At 33.1% G+C, this 21,232-nt stretch overlaps 1 protein-coding gene across 3 annotated transcripts in view; it reads left to right on the top strand.

Moving 5' to 3' along the window:
- LOC111413909 (NFE2 like bZIP transcription factor cap-n-collar) overlaps positions 1-21,121 on the top strand; it is a 50,022-nt gene extending 28,901 nt beyond the window's left edge. For all 3 annotated transcript variants that reach the window (XM_023045048.2, XM_023045050.2, XM_023045049.2), the window contains 7 exons: positions 2,794-3,140; positions 11,384-11,642; positions 12,508-12,635; positions 12,696-12,789; positions 14,362-15,194; positions 15,253-15,426; positions 20,033-21,121. In XM_023045048.2, the coding sequence (XP_022900816.1) occupies positions 2,794-3,140; positions 11,384-11,642; positions 12,508-12,635; positions 12,696-12,789; positions 14,362-15,194; positions 15,253-15,426; positions 20,033-20,185 (1,988 nt within the window). In that variant the 3' untranslated portion in view covers positions 20,186-21,121. The remainder of the gene's footprint in view (positions 1-2,793; positions 3,141-11,383; positions 11,643-12,507; positions 12,636-12,695; positions 12,790-14,361; positions 15,195-15,252; positions 15,427-20,032) is intronic.
- Positions 21,122-21,232: the final 111 nt, after the last annotated feature.

Here is a 21,232-nt window from a genome sequence, read left to right as displayed (position 1 = left end):
CTTTCTCCAGTCCCCCCATTGTCTGTAACGTTTCTACGTGGCAGCCATATTAGCTGGAGCTGCTTCGTTGGGCTGGGGCCTGATTGGCTCCGGTCGTGGCGGAGCTCTCAGTTGTAGTTTGGCAACCGAGTAGTCACCTTCTAAGAGCAAGTCCATGATGTTGTGTCGGTTGAGAACGTTTTGTGTGAGCACCCGGTGTGACTGGAAGACTGTTTAATTGTTGAGTGGCCCCCCAGCATATACCATTGGATTTATTGTGAACTCTTCAGCTCGGACGAGGTAATGTACCCAGACGACCGGACTCTGCTCTATAACTCTTGTATACGAATATAAGTTGGCCGTATCATTAGCCCATGACAATGGGCAGCTAACATGAAATATTAATGAATTTCGTTGTCTACCTACGGGGCACAGATGAATGTCAAAAATCTTATATTGTACCCCCGATATATGATTAATGGTATCAGGTAGGGATATACTCTGGAGAGTTCTGGCATGACTTTTCAAAAATATTTTTGATGGTTTTTACAACTTTTTCTCTATCTCTCTCCCATGGGCACCCTAGCTTTACCTAACAATTTTTTTATATTCAGAATCTACTATATTTTTGTTACATGGCAGCTAGATTCTAAGCATTACTTATAAAATGTTCTTAATATATTACTAAAAGTTCAATTAAGTAATTGTAATAAATAAAAATAATTTCGAATTATTACATTATATTATATTAATAACCAGTTTTTGGGGGTAAACATGATTAATGACATAATACATTTAAACCGATCTCTGAATAAGCTACATAAAATCCCCCAGGTAAACCTTTTGTAACAATTCTTAACGATTTTACGCATTGAAAATAGGTTCAAGTATGAAAACCATAACCAATTTTTGTTTAATAGCTAAATCTTAATTAAACCAGTAATAGAAACGTACATTTTATATACAAGTAAGATAATACATTGTAATAACAGGTTTTGTTAGTAACTAAATTAAATGGTTTATTTCAATTATATTCATTATTTTCCTACACGATTAATTGGAAACATTTAACGGCCGTCGGATCGAAGCGGCGCATTTGGGATTGAAATAAGAATCGAACCCTATCTGACATCTTTCGCCTCCAAAAAATCCTTTTAATTTTCCCTCACCGAAATCCATTTAGTTTTTAAAGGTCGGCGACTACTTAAAACGCGTAAAACCCAAAACGGACGCGCCCCCCTTGGCCGCTTCTTATAGATACGCATCTACGACCTCTTGAGTTCCGACGGCCGATGGTTGATGGACTCAAGAGTGGCTGTCCGCGACCCACGAACAACAGACCCACTTGAAACCAACGTTTTCACAACCTTTTGTCTTTTTATTTTTACCTTTTTAAATAATTTTTTTTCAATTTTTATTTCTGTTTATTTGGTTCATTTTTTTGGATGGACAATAATATTGAAACTTATGGCAACACCATTGAGATACAATGGGTTAAAAGCAAGAGTAACCTTTTGTTGTTTTGTATCCGAGTTGCTACCGGCAAAGTCGAAGTAGTAGTAGTGAAACGGCGCCTGGAATGGCTAAAATTGAGTTAGCAGATGTCATGTCGACCGGTAATATAAATTTCCTTTTGTCCGGCCGCGCTTTTCTTCTCAAAAGAATATTTGAATGTTATGAGCCGTTTTACAACATCATCGTTGCTCAGCAGTATATATTCACCTCTATTTCTTCGTAGAACCACCTTCATCGAACCTCGTTTTTCTCGCTATCTTTATACAAAGTACTTGTTAACACCTTTTTGTTTTGTATTTTTCTTTTTTTTTAGATTTTTTTGTTTTATGTGTAATTTTGTTAGGAGTGAGCTTATATAATAAAGAGGTCAAAAGTTTATTTCCTTATTGAAGTGTAAACTTTTAGAGGATACATATTAAAAAATTATAAGATCAAGTTGTCTTTATTGCAGGAGAGTGTGGAACGATAAAATGGCGGCCATCGAATGGCGGCCCCTTTGATTCGAATTCCATCCGCGCGCTGCGGGCTTTCGATGCGGTTTTAATTTAAAAGCAACACGCCCCTTTCGGACCAAGTGTAACATTAATCACGCGCCGGGAATATCGGTTCGTTATTGTATTTATTGTTATTGGGTATTGAAGGAAACAAACCGGTATTGTTGGTACCCTTTCGACCGACTCTTCATCTCGCTCACTCGAACACCGCCATTGTTTTTCATTATTTATCATTGCCAACCTGACGGCATTCGATTCATTAAACCGAAGACTCCTTTCGGATCTCTTTAATTGGGAATTGTTATAAACACCATTGTGGCAGATTATTCAATTTAATTATTGGCGCCAACATCATGTTTTCTTTTTTTTAATTTTAGTTTAATTTAATCTAATAAATGTAATTAAAAATTACATAATATATAAGTTCTTTTTTAAATTCCTAATAAAACCAAATTAACAAGAATAATAAATTATTTTGAGTTTTCGCTTGATGATGGTTCAAAAGCCGAAATTGGTAATCTTTTATAATCGAATTGATTTGTGGTCGGCCATTTTGGTGAAAAGGGTCTGCTCCAAATAAATGTGTTTTACAATCAGCCAATAGAAGCGCTCGGTCTGTTTTGGTAGGGTCGCATCCGAAGGTTTTAGGGTGTTATTTTTCAGGTATTATTTTCACAGTAGCAGTCTGAACGTTAAAGATGACGTTTTTGTTATTATGCAAGTGCGCTCTGTCGATGAACTACCGTCTCCTGTTGTATTTAGCGTAGGCTTCGATTTAATACGTTTTGTTCCTGCTGTCTTGCAGGGGAGTATGTGATTGGCGGCGACTTAGAGAACAGCCTCTCTGCCGCTGATTGCGACCCGCCGTGCGATCTACCCCTTGGTGACCTCCCGTTGCCTGAATTCCTGCTGGACGAAGCTCTCCAACTGGTTGGATTAGACGACGATTCCATACAGGAAGGCGTCGACCCCAAGGAGGTCGAAAACATCAATCTTACCGGAGATCCTGCAGACGAAGACTTGGGACTTTCTGCCGCCGCCGGATTAGATTCGGCCGCTTCTACTAGCAAAGACCTTGAATCCGAAGAGGATATACTTTCAGAGATGATTCAAACATCGCAATTTCATCATCCCCATCATAGGGCTTTTCAGGTTAGTTATAATTTTTTATTTAATAATTAAACCCTTTATTAATCGAGTTATTGATTTGGAACAATTTTAATTGCACCTTTATATTTAATCTTTTTAAACGTTTCTATAGAAAATAAAAAGCAAAAATAAATCCCCACAAATCCTAATAAAACACAAATATCTCGTAATTTCTTAAAAAAAATTTTTAGATACAATACATCATAAAATTTCTCTGTCATCTAAATCATTTAAGTGAAATCTTCTAACACGCAATAATTGCGTCTTATCTAGATAGAAAAATCTTTTTGAATTAAATTCGTGTTAAACTAAAAAAAAATTAATTTAATCTTAATTAGGTGTTAATCGCAAAAATTCATGTATACCAATTCATTATCAAGAAATTAACGAATGCAGCTATTTAGAAACTGCGAGATACTGGTTGATTATTTGGAGTTGTTGGTGGAGGGGAAAGGTGTAATCCTCGCAAACTTTAGTTATAAACCCAATTCGTGTTAAGTTATAAGTGTAATTTTTTAATATAAAGTTTTAATATTATTCAACTAGTTTCAAGGTTAAATTGAAATCGTCAAAATAATTCTGGGTAAATAAATATAATTTTATGTACATTTTATTTATAAGTAAGAGTAAAAATCCTGTTAAGTTATATAAGAATTACACGTAATAATAGTACCTAATTTTTGTGCTTCCCCCAAAGCATTTGCGTCAGTAACCGGCAAAAAAAGAGTAAAGTGACCCTGAGTACTTCGAAGTTGATTATTTCGTGCCGTCCTCGAAGAGGTACAGAGAGTTGGTGTTCGATTCGCTTGTCGAAATTGCGCACGAGCGAGTCGAATCTAGTATTTAAAACGGAATTATAGTAGCCTTGCCGCCTTATTCCGGATCATTATCTATCTCGCAATTAAAATATACGGTGAAATTAGCTTTTTAAGACGACAATAATCGTTTCGTTGCGTAATCCGCCGAGAATTTTCGTCTGAGGAACCTGTTTCAAATTTACAATTGCTTAATTGTCATTTAATAACTAAGAATTTCGACCACAACAAATAATTGCTTTTATTATTACTTTGTTGTTTCATAATTATTTTTTTTATTATCACCAAAATCGAATAAGAAAATATCCTAAAATAACTTTTTGATTTGATCGATTTCTTTCATTTTTATTGAACCTCTCAAATTCAAAACGACCTGTCGTCTCAAGCACCGTTCATGGTGAACACAATATCCTAGACAAAACAGGTGTCTTGGAATTCGATTCTGTAACTGTAAAGGGAAGATAAATATTTACTTTAGGTGTTGGGGTGCGTCCCATCAATTCAAAAGATATTTTAGACAAAACAGTTAAATAAACTTTATTTACAAAATTATTAGTAATGTAATGTTATATATATTTGAATTGGAGTGTATTCAAGGTCATTATCAGGATGAAAATGTGTTAATAAAAAAATTTAATAAGGTGAAGGTCTCATCAGGAATCGAACGCTTCTTCGAGATCACAATGGCCGCTCTATTAAAGGTTCCACAACTCACGGCCAAGGTTCGTAAAGCGTCTTGTACTAGGTTGGCCAGAAATGGCAAAAAGCGATTTGAAGGGGAAGAGGGAACTTGACCGACGCTAAGAAATGATGAGAATAGAATTCGTTATGCGGAACATCGCTTCTGGAAACAAAATGTGTTTTTTGTTGTCTTCAACTTTACTAATTTTTCAGACCTCTTCTAAATTAATCAATAATCTCAATGACGTGTGGTCTAAATTCTATAAATTAACTTCAGTGTATTGATTCCCTTGGCTCAATTCCTTAATTTTCCTTCAATTTTTCAGACGCCGACATCCCACGACCGAAGCCATCTGATCCATCTTCTGAGAAAGCGTTGAACTCACCAACACTTTTTTTTATTCTCCATTTTTACTTTTCTAAATGTGTAGCAGCAAAATACATACACTTTGTTTCTGCATTTTTATCTAAGGGTTTTTCAAGAATATTTTCCTGAATTTGTGGTTGTTATATATATGCAAAAATTTGTCTACTGCTTCAATGTTATTTTACGGATAAGATTCTTATGTTACGTCAGCAATTTGACGATTGTAGAATGAAGAGTGGTCCCCTTCAAGAGCAGTCTAAATGCAGACGTCAGATAGTTGCAAGCAGCAACGGTTTCAATTTAAAGTGTTAAAAGTTTCTATGTGTTTATGATTTTTCAAATTTGGCTGATGGTGACCAATATACAAAAGACAATGCTTGGAAAGAAATTACAGAATATGTTGAGAAACCAGGTATGCAAAACATTTACTAAAATATCTATAATAATTTAGGATTGTTTTTTAATGCACTGTAATTGAGGGAGATAACAGTTTAACCAAGAAATGGGATAATTTTTGGCAAAAATATCATCTTTTCTATAAACCCCGATGCCTTATTGTTCATGATACGGCAAAATTTCATGAAGAAAAGTTGTTCAGAAAGATCTACCTACATTGATTAAGCCGCCATAATTTAGATTAGATCAGAACGAAGACGAAAAAGATTTCCAAATACCAATTTTACATGTATGGCTTGTTAAGAAATTTCTTACAACGGGGAAGCGTTGTTAACGTTAAGAAAGAAAGAAATATTACGACTACGCTACCACAACTATTATTGCTCTTAATTCCCAAGGAAGAACATCCTAAACAATCATTGAGGGAACGTTCATAATTTCTTAATGTTAGTAGAAATCCACTAAGGTAAAGCCATTCAAACCAAAATTTATTATGATTATTATTTTGTCTTAAGATCGGGGAAAAATGCATTAAAGAACAAAATTTTTATAAAAAGATTATGTTTTCGGTTTTCGGACGAAACATCTTTTAGTACAAATCTCCTTATTTCCTTTCAAAATTTCTCGTTACTGGACCACGGAAAATCCAAATTTTCACATCAACTGTAGAAAACAGTATTAGTAAAAAGTTAATGTGTGGTCCGTCATTTCATACAGTTTAGGTATTATTTGGCCTTTCTTCATACAGGGGCCATTATCAGTATACTTATCTACAGCTAGTTGAAAGGTTCAAGGAAGAATATTTAGACGACATCCCGCTGATAGACACATTTTACAGCACGCGTAGCTGAATCGTTAAATTTAATATTTCGAGAAAAGATTATATCTAGAAAGGGTCCAATTGCGTGGCCTCCAAGGTCTTCCGACGTTACAATATTTGATTTTTGTTATGGGTTCGCCTTAAACAACTAGTTTCAACTCAACCAATACCGAACAATCGAGATATACTAAAATGTTTAATCTAAAATGTGATGATTCAATCAAAGTAGATAGATCTTTCTGAAATTTTGCATAGGATCATAATTTCTCATTTTGAACAACTTTTCATTATGAATGAACAAAAATGTTACTTTACCTGAACTAAAAATAGTTATCGCTTCACTGTCAGGCCGACTTTGAAAATATGAAAATTATCTTCATAACAAGCAGAGCTTAATTATTAATTACCCATCCCTAAAATAAAATTCAAACATTTTTAGGTCGTTATACCTCTTGTAACATCTATCCTGGGACACACTGTATATAATAATATATAATATATGAACCTAAGTTGCATCAACGAAAACAAGCAAGATTACACAAAAAAAAGGTCGCTTAGTTTAGACCACATTGTACGTCAAAAATCAGTTAATGCAAATTTTAATGAATATATGACATATGTCTTGTCTAAAATTGCATCAAATATTGCTGGGCGTCAGCCGCAAGCTACGTCGGCTAAACTCAGGAGGAAGAATATAGGAGTATATTACGTATGTTAACATATATTTAATGAATATAGTATTAATGGCAACATGTGATGCCACGGCTGATAACACTGCTCACTGCAACTTCAAGAAAAAGACTGAACTATTGAACGACGCAATACAGCACACCACAGTCCATCGTCTCTTTGGTCCTTTGATATTAAAAGTGATTTTAATGAGAGAAATTAGGATGTTAACAAAATGTTTCGATCGAACTTTGTGAAATATATGTTTCTAAATTGATACGAAAGATTTTCTGCAAAAATTAAGGAGGGTCTAATAAAGACAATTTTTTCCCCTAACTTTAGAGGGATGTAACTTGGAGAAGAAGGAGTTTTAAACAAAAAGTTAGCTTTCGTTGAAAATCTTAATACAAAAATGTTGTATCGCGCCTCGTATGGTTTCAGGAGGCACTTAAAAGAAACATAAATATGTGGCATGTACTGTTAGGTGCCGTCATATTTTCAAAAATTCAATCTACGAATGTATTTTTTCGTCATTTCATCGTAAAATACTAATCAAAATTAGAATTTTATTAATTAAATTCATTATGAATTATTTATTTTTTCAATTTTAAATGACTTCTGTCTGACAAAACTGTAAACAAAATTCTACTATTGTGTCAAGTGTGTTTTTCGTGAATGTATGTTAATTAACAAATGTTAAAAATAAACTTTAAAACCTACATAAAATAACGTGAACAAAAAAATCATTTTAAAGTTCTTTTTATACTAAATTGCAGCCGTTTCCATCAACAGATTTTCAATATTAATGCTTATTTATGAACTAATTGTCCGACCTTTGAGAACCTCGTGAACAGGTACGAAGCAAGATACAACATTTTTGCAACGATCAAACGAAGAATATCGTCACGTATAGCTTTTCCGCCAATTTATACACACTCTGTATATATATTATTTTATGGATAAATTTCTTTTATAACGTCAGCAATTTATTGCGATGAGCAGTATAAACGCAGATGTAAGATAGCTACAGGCAGGAACGATTTCAATCTCCGGCTTGAGATTACAGATAAAAGTTCGCTTAGCTTCGTCCTCATTATAAATTTATTAATTACATCAAAACTCAGTTAATGCAACTACGCATTTTAATCAATCACCAATCATCCACTTTCCGTTTTATACTATGCCGAGGTTGCTTGCGGACGAGGCATTATATTATGTGTTGTCTAAAACTTCATCAATACGGACAACAAATAGTGTTAGGCCTCGGCGGCAAGCGACCTCGGCTAAATTCAATAAGAAGTAATATGTTACTATATATTTAAGTAATGAATATAGTGTTAATTGTAATATAGAGTTTCAAATATAAGTTATTATTATTATTATATATATATATATATATATATATATCGCAATATATGGATGCATAACCATAATGACGAAACTACTATGCACTTGCAGTATTGCTTATGTAGTACAGTCATTGGATAGTTTTGCTGAGACAAAGGCAAAGTTTTGCTAGGAAAAAAAAGACGTCCTTATGATAACTCTGTTTTCGACCTCGAGAGATGCCCTATTCCGCCTCCATCCTGAAATTATAAAGGGAATATCTCCGTTCCTAGTGATTCTAGGAAAAAAAGTTAAATAATAAACTGAAGAGAATGAAACTCTGCATAACTTTTGTGTCGTAAAACGTCAGCCATTGCTTGCAAACTTAATCCCGAAAGATACCATGTCACTAGCTGAGATTTGTCTTTGTGTACATGCTTTAATGTTAATATTAAACATAAGTATAAATATCAAAATACTACTAATGTCTTGGTTTCTATGGAAATCCATGTTTGTATATTGCATCTTAAGTGAAATTCACGGTATATAATATAATATTATAATAGTTTCAAATATAACGCCTCGGCTGAATTGACCTAATATGTTATCATGATGAGCATAGTATATATAGTAAGCTATAAGAGTCATTTGATGAATAGATCAAAAACTTTTTATATTACAACTAAATATGGTCAAAAATAGAAATTCCTTCAATTTTTTCATCAATTCACTTTCTTTAGTTGGTCCAAAATCCGAGAACTTCTTCGTATTTATTAATTTTCGGGTGCAGAAGAGAATTTTATTAACCAATAGCGAAAGTATCGTTTCTACTCTATGCCAAAAAGAGAAAAATAGGTTTTATAACAACTCCATAACTCAAAGTAAACTTACATTTTTGGGATAAAACCTCGATGTCAAAATCATCTGTGCTTTTCTGAAATGTGAGAGTTAGTTCTGCCACACACAAAAATATGAAATTATTTACTTATATCTATACAAGTATTGATATTAACGATTTTAACATAGACTTCAAGTGTTTCTCGAACTTTTATAGCGTTAGGAAGTCGAAATTCAACCTCCAAAGGTCTGAAAAATTTGATACAGTTAAAGCCCAAACGGACCATGAGTTTCTTGAAAAACTAAATTACTTCCAGATAAATATAGTCCATGTTCCTTACATTCTGTCTAAATTTGAAATAATTCTTCTTTGCAATGCTCAATGATCTAGATGTTATAAATTTGAGTCATTAGTGAATTGAAAAAATAATTTGGGTTGAAATTACTTTAAAGTAACAACATAGTAATAATAATAGTTTCAAATATAACGCCTCGGCTGAATTGACCTAATATGTTATCATGATGAGCATAGTATATATAGTAAGCTATAAGAGTCATTTGATGAATAGCTCAAAAACTTTTTATATTACAACTAAATATGGTCAAAAATAGAAATTCCTTCAATTTTTTCATCAATTCACTTTCTTTAGTTGGTCTAAAATCCGAGAACTTCTTCGTATTTATTAATTTTCGGGTGCAGAAGAGAATTTTATTAACCCATAGCGAAAGTATCGTTTCTACTCTATGTCAAAAAGAGGAAAATAGGTTTTATAACAACTCCATAACTCAAACTAAGCTTACATTTTTGGGATAAAAACCTCGATGTCAAAATCATCAGTGCTTTTCTGAAATGTGAGAGTTAGTTCTGCCACACACAAAAATCTTAAATTATTTACTTATATCTATAAATGTATTAATATTAACGATTTTAACATAGACTTCAAGTGTTTCTCGAACTTTTATAGCGTTAGGAAGTCGAAATTCAACCTTCAAAGGTCTGAAAAATTTGATATAGTTAAAGGCCAAACGGACCATGAGTTTCTTAAAAAAACTAAATTACTTCCAGATAAATATAGTCCATGTTCCTTACATTCTGTCTAAATTTGAAGCAATTCTTCTTTGCAATGCTCAATGATCTAGATATTATAAGTTTGAGTCATTAGTGAATTGAAAAAATAATTTGGGTTGAAATTACTTTAAAGTAACAACATAGTAATAATAATAGTTTCAAATATAACGCCTCGGCTGAATTGACCTAATATGTTATCATGATGAGCATAGTATATATAGTAAGCTATAAGAGTCATTTGATGAATAGATCAAAAACTTTTTATATTACAACTAAATATGGTCAAAAATAGAAATTCCTTCAATTTTTTCATCAATTCACTTTCTTTATTTGGTCTAAAATCCGAAAACTTCTTCGTATTTATTAATTTTCGGGTGCAGAAGAGAATTTTATTAACCAATAGCGAAAGTATCGTTGCTACTCTATGCCAAAAAAAGGAAAATATGTTTTATAACAACTCCATAACTCAAACTAAGCTTACATTTTTGGGATAAAAACCTCGATGTCAAAATCATCAATGCTTTTCTGAAATGTGAGAGTTAGTTCTGCCACACACAAAAATATTAAATTATTTACTTATATCTGTACAAGTATTGATATTAACGATTTTAACATAGACTTCAAGTGTTTCTCGAACTTTTATAGCGTTAGGAAGTCGAAATTCAACCTCCAAAGGTCTGAAAAATTGAAATATTACATTCTGTCTAAATTTGAAACAATTCTTCTTTGTAATGCTCAATGATCTAGATATTATAAATTTGAGTCATTAGTGAATTGAAAAAATAATTTGGGTTGAAATTACTTTAAAGTAACAACATAGTAATAATTTAAGAAAAAAAAATTAAAAGAAAATTTGTGGTGAGATGAAGTAATTAGAGTCCTTTCTAGGTAGAAATCAATTAGTGTGAAGGGAATAGGCGTCAAAATTCGGGTTTTTTCTGAGAACGCGCTTAGGGTCCGGATCTTTCAAGGAGCCACTTTGCGGTTTGGCTTGTCAAATTAGGGTCGACAACAATTGCCGGTGGCAGCTTGAAGTCGAAGGGCCGTTACCTGGTCCGCCGCCGACAAGTTCTATTGTTAAATTCCGATTCGCGTACGCGAGATAACCTGCGATAAAACTGAACGTGCATGCGCCTTAGGCGCAGGTATCGAAAGGTATTTCATTAACGGTCAATTAAAATTCGACCCAGACGAAAATTGCAAATAACGCCGTTTAATCGAGTTTATAATTTCAACGTTCCAATTTATGTTGTTATGTTTTTTTAGAGCCGGATGCCATTCGGGCGTACCATAAGCATGGAACAGCGATGGCAAGATCTTGCAAATTTGCTCAGTCTCCCAAACGCCACCGACGCCTCCTCGATGCCGCACCCTTTCAGTCATCATCATGCTTTACATAATTACAGCCACCCTCATGCTCACGGCATGAGTTACGGCCCTGATGCCAGGGGTGTACTCCTTCACAACGCTACGCTTACTCCGCCAATGGGAGACTTGAACGCAACTGTCCCCTACAGCAATCTGGGTAAGTTCTTCTTTCCCCACCACAGTTAAATTCTAACTCCGCCTGTTTTCGAGGCTTCGTTTCTTGCGCAATCGCGTTGTATCAAATCGATCGAATTTCACTCAAATAAATTTCATTTGTATTCATTTATTCTATTGTTTTTTTGTTTTTGTTTTATATTAAAGGTATGCAACCACTTATGTTGTCATGTTATTAATGTTGCTAGATTTGTGCAAATATGTTATCATGGTGTACAAACCGCAACACTTTGATTTAAAAAATTGATAAGTACAAGTATATGTAAATGTTTTGAGTTGGTATTGATATTGAAAAGATGAATATCAACAGAGTGAAATTGGCACAATGATTCGCAATTATCGTTCAAAATATTATTAAGGGAACTCCGACCTACTCCAACGCACAAATCAGCCGAGTCACTGTCGGAAACATTTCTGCATATCATGGAATTCCGACGCTTGGCTTTTTCTAAATATATATTTACAATTCACTCGGTCTGGTTCATTCAGTGACGCGGTGACTCAGCACCGTTTATTATCTGTATTACAGGCGAAAATTGATAGAGCGCACGCGCGGGGAACACCGCCGCCCAGATAACTCGAATCAATGACTTTCACATTCGCGGTTTGTTTACAATAAATTATATCATCCCAGCTTTTTATCGGCCCGAATCGTACATGTCACGTTTACTATGATCTCGTGACAACGCGCATTTTACAAGCTCATCGATACTCACGCTTCAAAACTTTTTTCATTTAATATCGATATCACTTCAAATCGATCATCCACAATGTTAGCGGTTCTAAACTTGATCATTGCGAGGAAAGGTAAATTTCAATTTAAACACGTGTATTATTATTATTATTAGGTGGTACAAATATTGGTAATGCTGTAGCTACATCTATGAACCTCACCAATAGCAGTGAACCAATGAACGAACCATCAGCATCAGCACATTACAAACTCGAACCATCTCATGATATGATGTATTATCAGGTAATTTTTTTCTCTAAATTTAAGAAAAATAATTAGGTAATGTATAAATTTTGTTTTTAGAATACTACATCGGAGATGAATCAAACTGATGGGTTCCTTTCTTCTATTCTTAACGACGAAGATCTCCAGTTAATGGACATGGCTATGAATGAAGGTAACATAAATTGTTATTAATTATTTAAACTATTTCTAATTATATAAACATGAATAGAATTTTTTAATTTTTTTCTTGGTGTTTTACGTATTATCTTTTGTTGTCGCTGTAGAGTTTTATGATGGTCTTGTCATAATATGGCTTAATCATCGTTTGCTTACCGCGAACAATTATTTCGGAACACGACAACAGTTATCAGGTCATCAAGATTTTGGGAAATTTTGAGAATGTTTGAACAATTTGTCTTGAACGTTTGTGAAAATTACAATTACTAGATTAATGTCCGGAATTGCTTACAAACCGGATTTTTTTGGGAATTCAGTTAGATCTAAATAGAGTCACCTAGTATCAAAAAAGATATGTTTATGCTTTGTTTAGTCTGTGAAAGATATTCGAGTAAATTACACAATGATAAGGAATGTCACAAACTTTTTTCAATGGAAAATTTTAGTTAACGCTCATTGTAATAATTATTTTTATTCAAACTTGATAACACTAGAAACGTAGTTTGCGCTCATTGGTTTATTTAGAAACAATTTCAATTGATTATATATTCTTGAGTTGTTTATCGTGAAAGGTAAAAGTGCTACGTCACGGGTTACGGTGTTAATGTATCGGTGTTGCCACCTATTGGCAAGGAATATGTCGTATGTGACTAGAAAAAGCGGCGATTGTGACTCTAACGGGTTAGATCGACCGATTGGACGCCGAAAATATTCATATAGTTTATTTTTAAGTCGAGCGTCTCGGCGCGGTACGGCGATCGCGTTAGTTTTGCGAGATAACCGCTTATTTTTAACGTTCTTAGTTGCACGGAGGACGTTATCGCTTTATCGTGAGGATTTTATGATAAGACCCGGTGATCTGGTCGTATTAATGCTCCGGGTCGCCTTCTCGGAACAGTTTCCATTTGATAACGATCGAAATGTGTTGCGGATGCTGTAGAGGACCTTGTTGTATATTCCATAATTGTTGCAGTTGTAAATACCTGCCGTGTAAGTGTAATTGATGTAGTCAAATTTAAAATTTTAGTTAATCGACGATTTTAATTATATTATTATTCGAATTTTTGTTTCGAACTTGTTTGTTTTGAGGAAAAAAGTTTTTTTATCTCTGCGGTTGTATATTAACTAAATTGTGCAATATCTGCGTTGAGTTGAAACAATCGCGAGCGATTTTTTTTTCAAATAGACGTCACAATTATTTTTACGATTATTAAGCTTTGAAACAATGGATTGAAAGACGTTATTTAATGCAATTCAATGCTGAACCTGCAATGTTTTTATTTCGACAAATTGTTTACTAAAACGTTACTTAACGTTGATTTTGTTGACATCGCCGAATAACAATCTCGAATTTGATAAAGTAACACCGGATTAAAAGATTTATTTTACATTATAAGATAACGAATTTCAATTATTTTGAAGTTTTAGTTTAATCACTTTTTTTAACACTGAAATTGTGCGCCGTTCATGTTTACGGTACGCATTTAAACGTCCTTGACGTTTATATAAATAGTGGCGCTGTGCTGCTGGTTCTTTTCGGAAAATTCAAATTCTAATCTAATTCCAGGAATGTACACTATGCGCATGTTGGACGGCGGCAACAATGCCGTTAACAACATTAGTATGGCATCAGCTACCAACGGCACTATGTCGCGAGCCGATGTAGAACGTATGGATACCTCCAGCGATAGCGCCGTCAGTTCCATGGGTTCCGAACGTGTACCGTCCCTTTCCGATGGAGAATGGTGTGATGCCGGCTCCGATTCCGGGCATACAGCCGGCGATCACTATGTCACCGACTATCATGGAAGTAAATTTCGGCCCTACGACTATAGTTACTCCAGCAGGCAACACTCTGGAGCTATGAGCAGCTCAGACGCTGCTCGCCTCCCTCCGGTTGCTCAAAAGAAGCACCAAATGTTCGGTAAACGCTGTTTCCAAGAACAAGCCAGCACCGTAACCCATTCAACCCCAACTCCCATCAAATACGAATACAGAGAACCCACAGCAACATCATTCAGCACGCCAAACCAAGCTGAAGGTGCTGTTGGAAACAAAATGCCCGAAATGAAATATTCGTGCTCCATGGAATTTGGAAGACACAATTTGGGCAGGTCCCCAATCGATCACATCCAACACAACCACACCTACCATCTTCCAGTTGAAAGCACGGGTGCCATGCAAAGGCCTGTTTCTAGAGATAAAGGAAAACCACGCAAAAGCGATAACGAACATCTTACAAGAGACGAAAAGAGAGCTCGTGCATTGAACGTCCCTATCTCTGTTGACGATATCATTAATTTACCAATGGACGAATTCAACGAACGCCTATCCAAATATGATTTAAGCGAACCACAATTAAGTTTGATCAGAGATATTAGACGCAGAGGGAAAAATAAAGTGAGTAACACCGGTTAAAATTGTAACGTTAAAATTATAATTTACGTTTCTTTTGTAGGTGGCAGCACAAAATTGTAGAAAACGAAAATTGGACCAAATTTTGACGTTAGCCGATGAAGTGCGGGCGATGAGAGATCGGAAAATAAGGCTACTTGGAGAATATGAATATATCACGGCCGAAAACAAACGTGTGCGTGATAAATATCAACAGCTTTATAGGCATGTTTTTCAAGTAAGTAATATGAAGAGAAAAACCACTTCATATATATCAGATAATACAATTAAGTTTCGAAATACCAATTTTAAAGTTATGGGTTAACTCAAAGAAAGGCTTTGAATGAAGATTTGAATAAATAATAAGAAAATAAGTGGAAAAGAAAAGGAGGTTTTATTTATATACATGATCCGAGATATTTAATTATAAATATTTACTAAAAACCTAAATAAATTTATTTATTTTTAAAATATCTTTATGTTGTTAAAATAGGGAAACAGATATATATCGGCTTTAAAATCAGAAATAGTTGAACTCAAACGCGATTTTTCTAAAAGACTAGTTTGTTAAATGTGGTATTATCCGAATTATGCATCTTTAGAAATTTCTTATTAAATATAGTTTCTTATTTACTGCTTTTCATTGTCTTGCTCTCGCAGTATCATAGTATGGTACCATGGTAGCTCCTAATGCTTGACTTGAGTTGTGATTACTCTTTTGTGATATTTCAAAAGTTAGTTTGAAGAGTTAGAATCTTTGAGACCCAAATTGCAGAAGTTAATAGGTCACTAAAACCGGTTATAGAAGAAGGCACACTTTAAGATGATTGCTTTGTTAATATCATCAAACAATCTGAAAGTGGTGCTGGGCAATATATAAATACTTATTGGTGCTATCTATATGAACTGTCGAAGACGCATATATATACTATCTCCTATATCGCTGACTAAGGCAGCAAAAGAGTGTAAAGATTAGAGTGCAGATATATATATATATATATTTATATATCTGTCTCTGTCATGCCCCCTTTTACTCAAGAGGCATGCGTGAGCACGTGATGAGTACGCTTTTATCTTATTGGACGGTGAATTAAAAATTAATAGCAGCTGATGACCAAATAAATGTTTAACATAAACATAACCTAAAATCTAAATATTTAGTTATGTATATTATAGGTTTCATGTGTATAATAACATAATTATTAACATATTTTAGGACTAAGCAATTTAAAATGTAATTATTATTTGTTAAGAAAGTGAAGAAAATTTGTGAAAAGTAAAATAAAAAAGAAAAAGAGTAGTGGAGATATTTTTGGGGCCTAAAAATTGATTGAACAGGTAGAAGGAAAGATCTCAGTGTAATAAAAAAGAATTCAAAGTCCTCCTTTTCTTGAAACATTTTTCTTAGATATTTAATTAATAATTACATGGATGAAAATTTTATGATAGAATATTATGTACATTAAATAGTACGTACCTAAGTACATATTTTACTCACAAATTATGTTAACAATTAGTAACTATATTTTGGTACACATTTTTAATAATTACTATGTATGTATTAATTTAATTTTAAAAAATATAATGTTAATGAACAACCTACATAAAGTTGATATTTAATGCAATATTCAACCTCAATTTCACACAAAAGTACATATATTCTAATTTATTTGATGCATCAATGATAATTTATAGTTAAAGTAAACCATCTATAATAATTGCATTTTAAAGCTGCATAAAATACGCGCGAAACACTTCAAACTCTTTAAAATTTACGATTCGCGCAAGCGCTTTCGCGACATGGGGGCATGACAAAGAGAGACAATATATCATTCCGTCTGCCTTTGATGGAAACGCTCTCCTCTCATTGCTTAAATAGGGAGTCAGCGATATAGGAGATAGTATATATATGCGAAGACGTATCAACATATACAACCAATCTTGTTTGGCTATGCGTGTTTGAACTTGTTTTAACACCTCTTATCTCTGTGATCTCTTTTAAGAACTTGTTTTCTATGTTATCATATACAGGGTGAGTTATTAGTATCCTAGCGGTTGATCATTTGAGATAGGTAAAAGTGTTTTAAACCAAAGTTGTTTGATTCGCCACTTTCTATAACATAAAATTATTTTCATTTATATAGGGTGTTGCATTTGGACGTGACGACGAGTATGTAAATTTGTTTAAATGTAATGCCCTATATATTTTACCATATCATGAATGCAATTAAATTTAGTTATCCTATGTTACTAACTCACAACATTAATGCTTCCTGAGATTTTCAATTATTTTGATCTTTTTAAAAACGATGTAAAAACTTATTTTGCCTATAAACTATGTCAGATAATAGTAAAAGCTTGTAGGTAGATGATAGGTATTAGATAGTGTATGATAGTGTATTAGATACAGCGTGTTCATAAAACATTGTAAATTTTGATGTTTTTCAAATGGGTTTTCTTAAATTTTTTAAATAGAACATCCTGTATATTATGTGCTGATTGAATTGTCCATCAAGTTTTCTTTAATTTATGTTTAGTATATCACATGTCCAATTTTAGTAGTTATCGTGATATTCACAATTTAAAGAAAAATGTTTAATAAGATATGCCATTATTGTACTTAATATTATATTCTGTCTATTTTTGTCAGTTTTTTTTGTTGTTTCTTGTTTTGTTTGATTAATATTTTGTAATGTAAAAGAATTTTGCCAAATTTTAACACTATGCCGTCCAGCGACACAACAGTAGTGTCGCGCGAAAAGTATCGCTCAACAGCCGGCGTCACCAGATTGGTGTCGCGCGCTACGTATGGATCTAAGTAATCTGAATTTTCTGCCGGCGCCAAGAGAATAAATTTTTGCGAAACGTGCGGACGGCAAAGTGTTAATACGATTACTATATCATACTATATTACGATTAATATCATAAAATTACGAGATTTAAAAAAGTGTACGTAATGTAAATAATTTTACGCTGTATTTTTATCACTTTTTGATTATTTACTTATCAAAAATAATATTTTGCATAAATTTCAACATTCAAATATTCGTTTTAATTAATATTTTAATAACTCATTATTTATGTTCATCTTAAAGTCAATTTGCATATTAATTTGATTAATAACTACTTGTTGTGCAATGTTTAGTAAGTGTTTATAGTTTGTTTCTGCATTTGCTTCAAATAGCTTATTAAAGTTAAATCTAGTAATTAAAGTACTGATTTAGAAATGAGAAACAAACAAAAAAAATCATAAAAATAGACAGAATGTAATATTAACTACAATTACACATTTTTCTCTAAATTCTAAATATCAGGAAATCTACTAAAGTTAGACATATGACATATTATCATTAATTAAAGGGAATTTGATGAGCAATTCAAGTAGCACATAATATACAGGGTGTTCCATTTCAAAATCTTCTGAAAAAGCCATTTGCAAAACATTAAAATTTAATAAGTTTTATGAACACGCTGTATAGTGTATCTAATATCTTTGCATACTATCATCTACCTACTGGCTTTGACTATTATTTGGCATAGTTTAAGGGCAAAATCAGCAAAAATGTCACTTTGGTATCGTTTTTAGAAAGATCCTGTAATGGACATATTTTGGAAAACCAATTGAATATCTCAGGAACTATTAACGCGTTCAGTTTTCAACCTATACGGTTAGATAAACAAATATAGTTGTATTCATAACCTGATAAAATATATGTGTTCTATTTAAAAAATTTTACATACTTGCTTAACTTTTATATAAAACATTTTTTTCTATCTCAAATGATTTAGTAACTATCGTCGGCCGAGATACTAATAACTCACCCTGTATATATGTATATTGGTTCATAGCGCTTTTCTTCGCTGTCCAACCTCTAGGCTCTTTCCCTATTGTGAGCGATCTTGGCAATCTGTATCAGTGAGGTTTTTCTCACGCATTCGTTCATTGGGCACCCACTTTAATGCTATCTTTGGAAGTTTTCCTCTAGCATCCCTTATACATGATTTTTCATGATGTCTTCTATAATTGTTTCTTTCTCCACACGTTGTGGCTCTTCATTAATGTATGCGATCTTGTATAAGTAGCTTTCTGTAATATTGTTCCCACTTATCAGCTAGAATGAGATGGAGATTAGTTTTCTTCTGATAAATTATATCTTGTAGAAATTCCCAAGCTTCTCTATATCTCTTATATACATGTCTATTTCACTACATTTTTGATCCCAGCTCTCTGTTATCACAAGATTAATAAAAAACCATCTTGTAAGGTGCAGTAGTTTGTAAGTCTTGTGGTGCAGTGTTTCTCAAGCTTTTTGAGCGAAATGTCCATTTTATCAGGTTCGCTTTGTTGATTCGTTTTGAATTAATATTGCATATATACATTAATTGTAGAATTGCATAGAACTGTAGAAATGTCTCGCTGGATTCAAAATGTACAACGTGTTTCTAACCTTACAATCTACAGTATTAGAAAGGAGTCTATTAAATATTAAAATTTAAGTAATTTTTTCAAAGGATCGATTTCATCGCCTTTTTACAAGTATCACAAAGGTATGAATATAACATGTATGATTACAATAACTGAATTATGACTGTCAATGAATGTTGTCTTCGCAAACCTAACAAGAGGAAGAATCTAAAATGTTTAAGATCAATTTACCGCATTAATTCAACGTGACACGCGGGGTCACGTTTAACGAATAAATTTTTAAAGCATTGTTATGCGCATAATCGTTTCATTTCTACACATTCACAATATATCTATTTGGACGCAACTCAACCCAATTAATTTATAAATTTTTATTGTATATATAAAATATGAATTAATAAATAATTTTTTGTTGCAGAATTTAAGAGATCCAGATGGCAACCAATATTCACCATACCATTTCAGTTTACAAACAGCAGCTGATGGTTCAATTTTAGTGGTGCCTAAAGCAAATTCAACGATGGGTAGTTCCGAACGTAAAGATCCGCCACCGCCGGCTCATAAAGAATAACGTTTCTTTACACTTTGTTGAATACGTGTTGTTATCTGAACCAAAAGTATAGTTAAGAGTTTTTCTTTTGTTTTTAATATTATTCTAAGGTTAATTTTACGTCTATTACATTTTCTATGTCTAATTTTACGCGTAGAACCGTAGAATTAGTTACGAACGCAAACTGCCCGTGCAGGTGCGGAAGATTTTATTTTTCCATTTAATACAATAACCAGAATTTAAATATATTTTTATACAGATTAAAAAAAGAAATGAAAAAGAACGAATTCAGGTGATCACTTTGCCTTTTATGTAACTTGTAAATAGTGTAGGTAGGGATGTGACTGTGTAAGTATGAGTGATGTTTTGTAAACGTAAATGCGCAAATAAGAAGCCGTCTTTTTTTGGTGGTAGCAGTGGGTTTTTTTTGTAACGTTTAGCTATTTTCGCCAGTTAGTTTTTTACTCTGTAGTTAGCCCTCCGTAAACGCGGAGTAAAATTGTGATTTTAATTGCTTAATTTTAAATGATTAGCAGTGACCGTACTTTTCATGATCAAAGTGAAAACGAATTAGGCTAATATTTTTTTATGGACTAAAAATTGAGCAACGTAGTGTTTTGTACATTGATAGGTTTAGTGTATGAAGTTCGATAAAATCGAAACATTAGGATTACTTTTACTGACATCCTATAACAAAAGGTACTATCTACAAATTTAGACTTCATTAAAAATTTTCTATAAACTCTTTTAAAAACTATATATAATATATAAATAGATGGGACCGTTTGTTTATGGAGAACAGTTTACGTTTAAGCATAAGCAGTTATATGTAAAAGTGGAGTTGTTGGGTAACTAACTATCTTATGGTCATTTTATATGCAGCCTCATCTGGTTATCGGTGCCAATTTAGATCTCTGTAACGTATATTCCGTTCGCAAAATATATTTCTTTAATCTTCGCCCGCTTTTTCTTTAATCACCTAAATGGTGCTTCGCATTCAATATTACATACACTATTTTTCCACTTCCGTTTGACGCTATTAATATAACTGCCATGTACTATCACTTT

The sequence above is a fragment of the Onthophagus taurus genome, chromosome 8 (assembly GCF_036711975.1).
Source record: "Onthophagus taurus isolate NC chromosome 8, IU_Otau_3.0, whole genome shotgun sequence".
Lineage (NCBI taxonomy): Eukaryota > Metazoa > Arthropoda > Insecta > Coleoptera > Scarabaeidae > Onthophagus > Onthophagus taurus.
The sequence above is the reverse complement of the archived record's forward strand: the minus strand, read 5'-3'. Positions and strand labels throughout refer to the sequence as shown.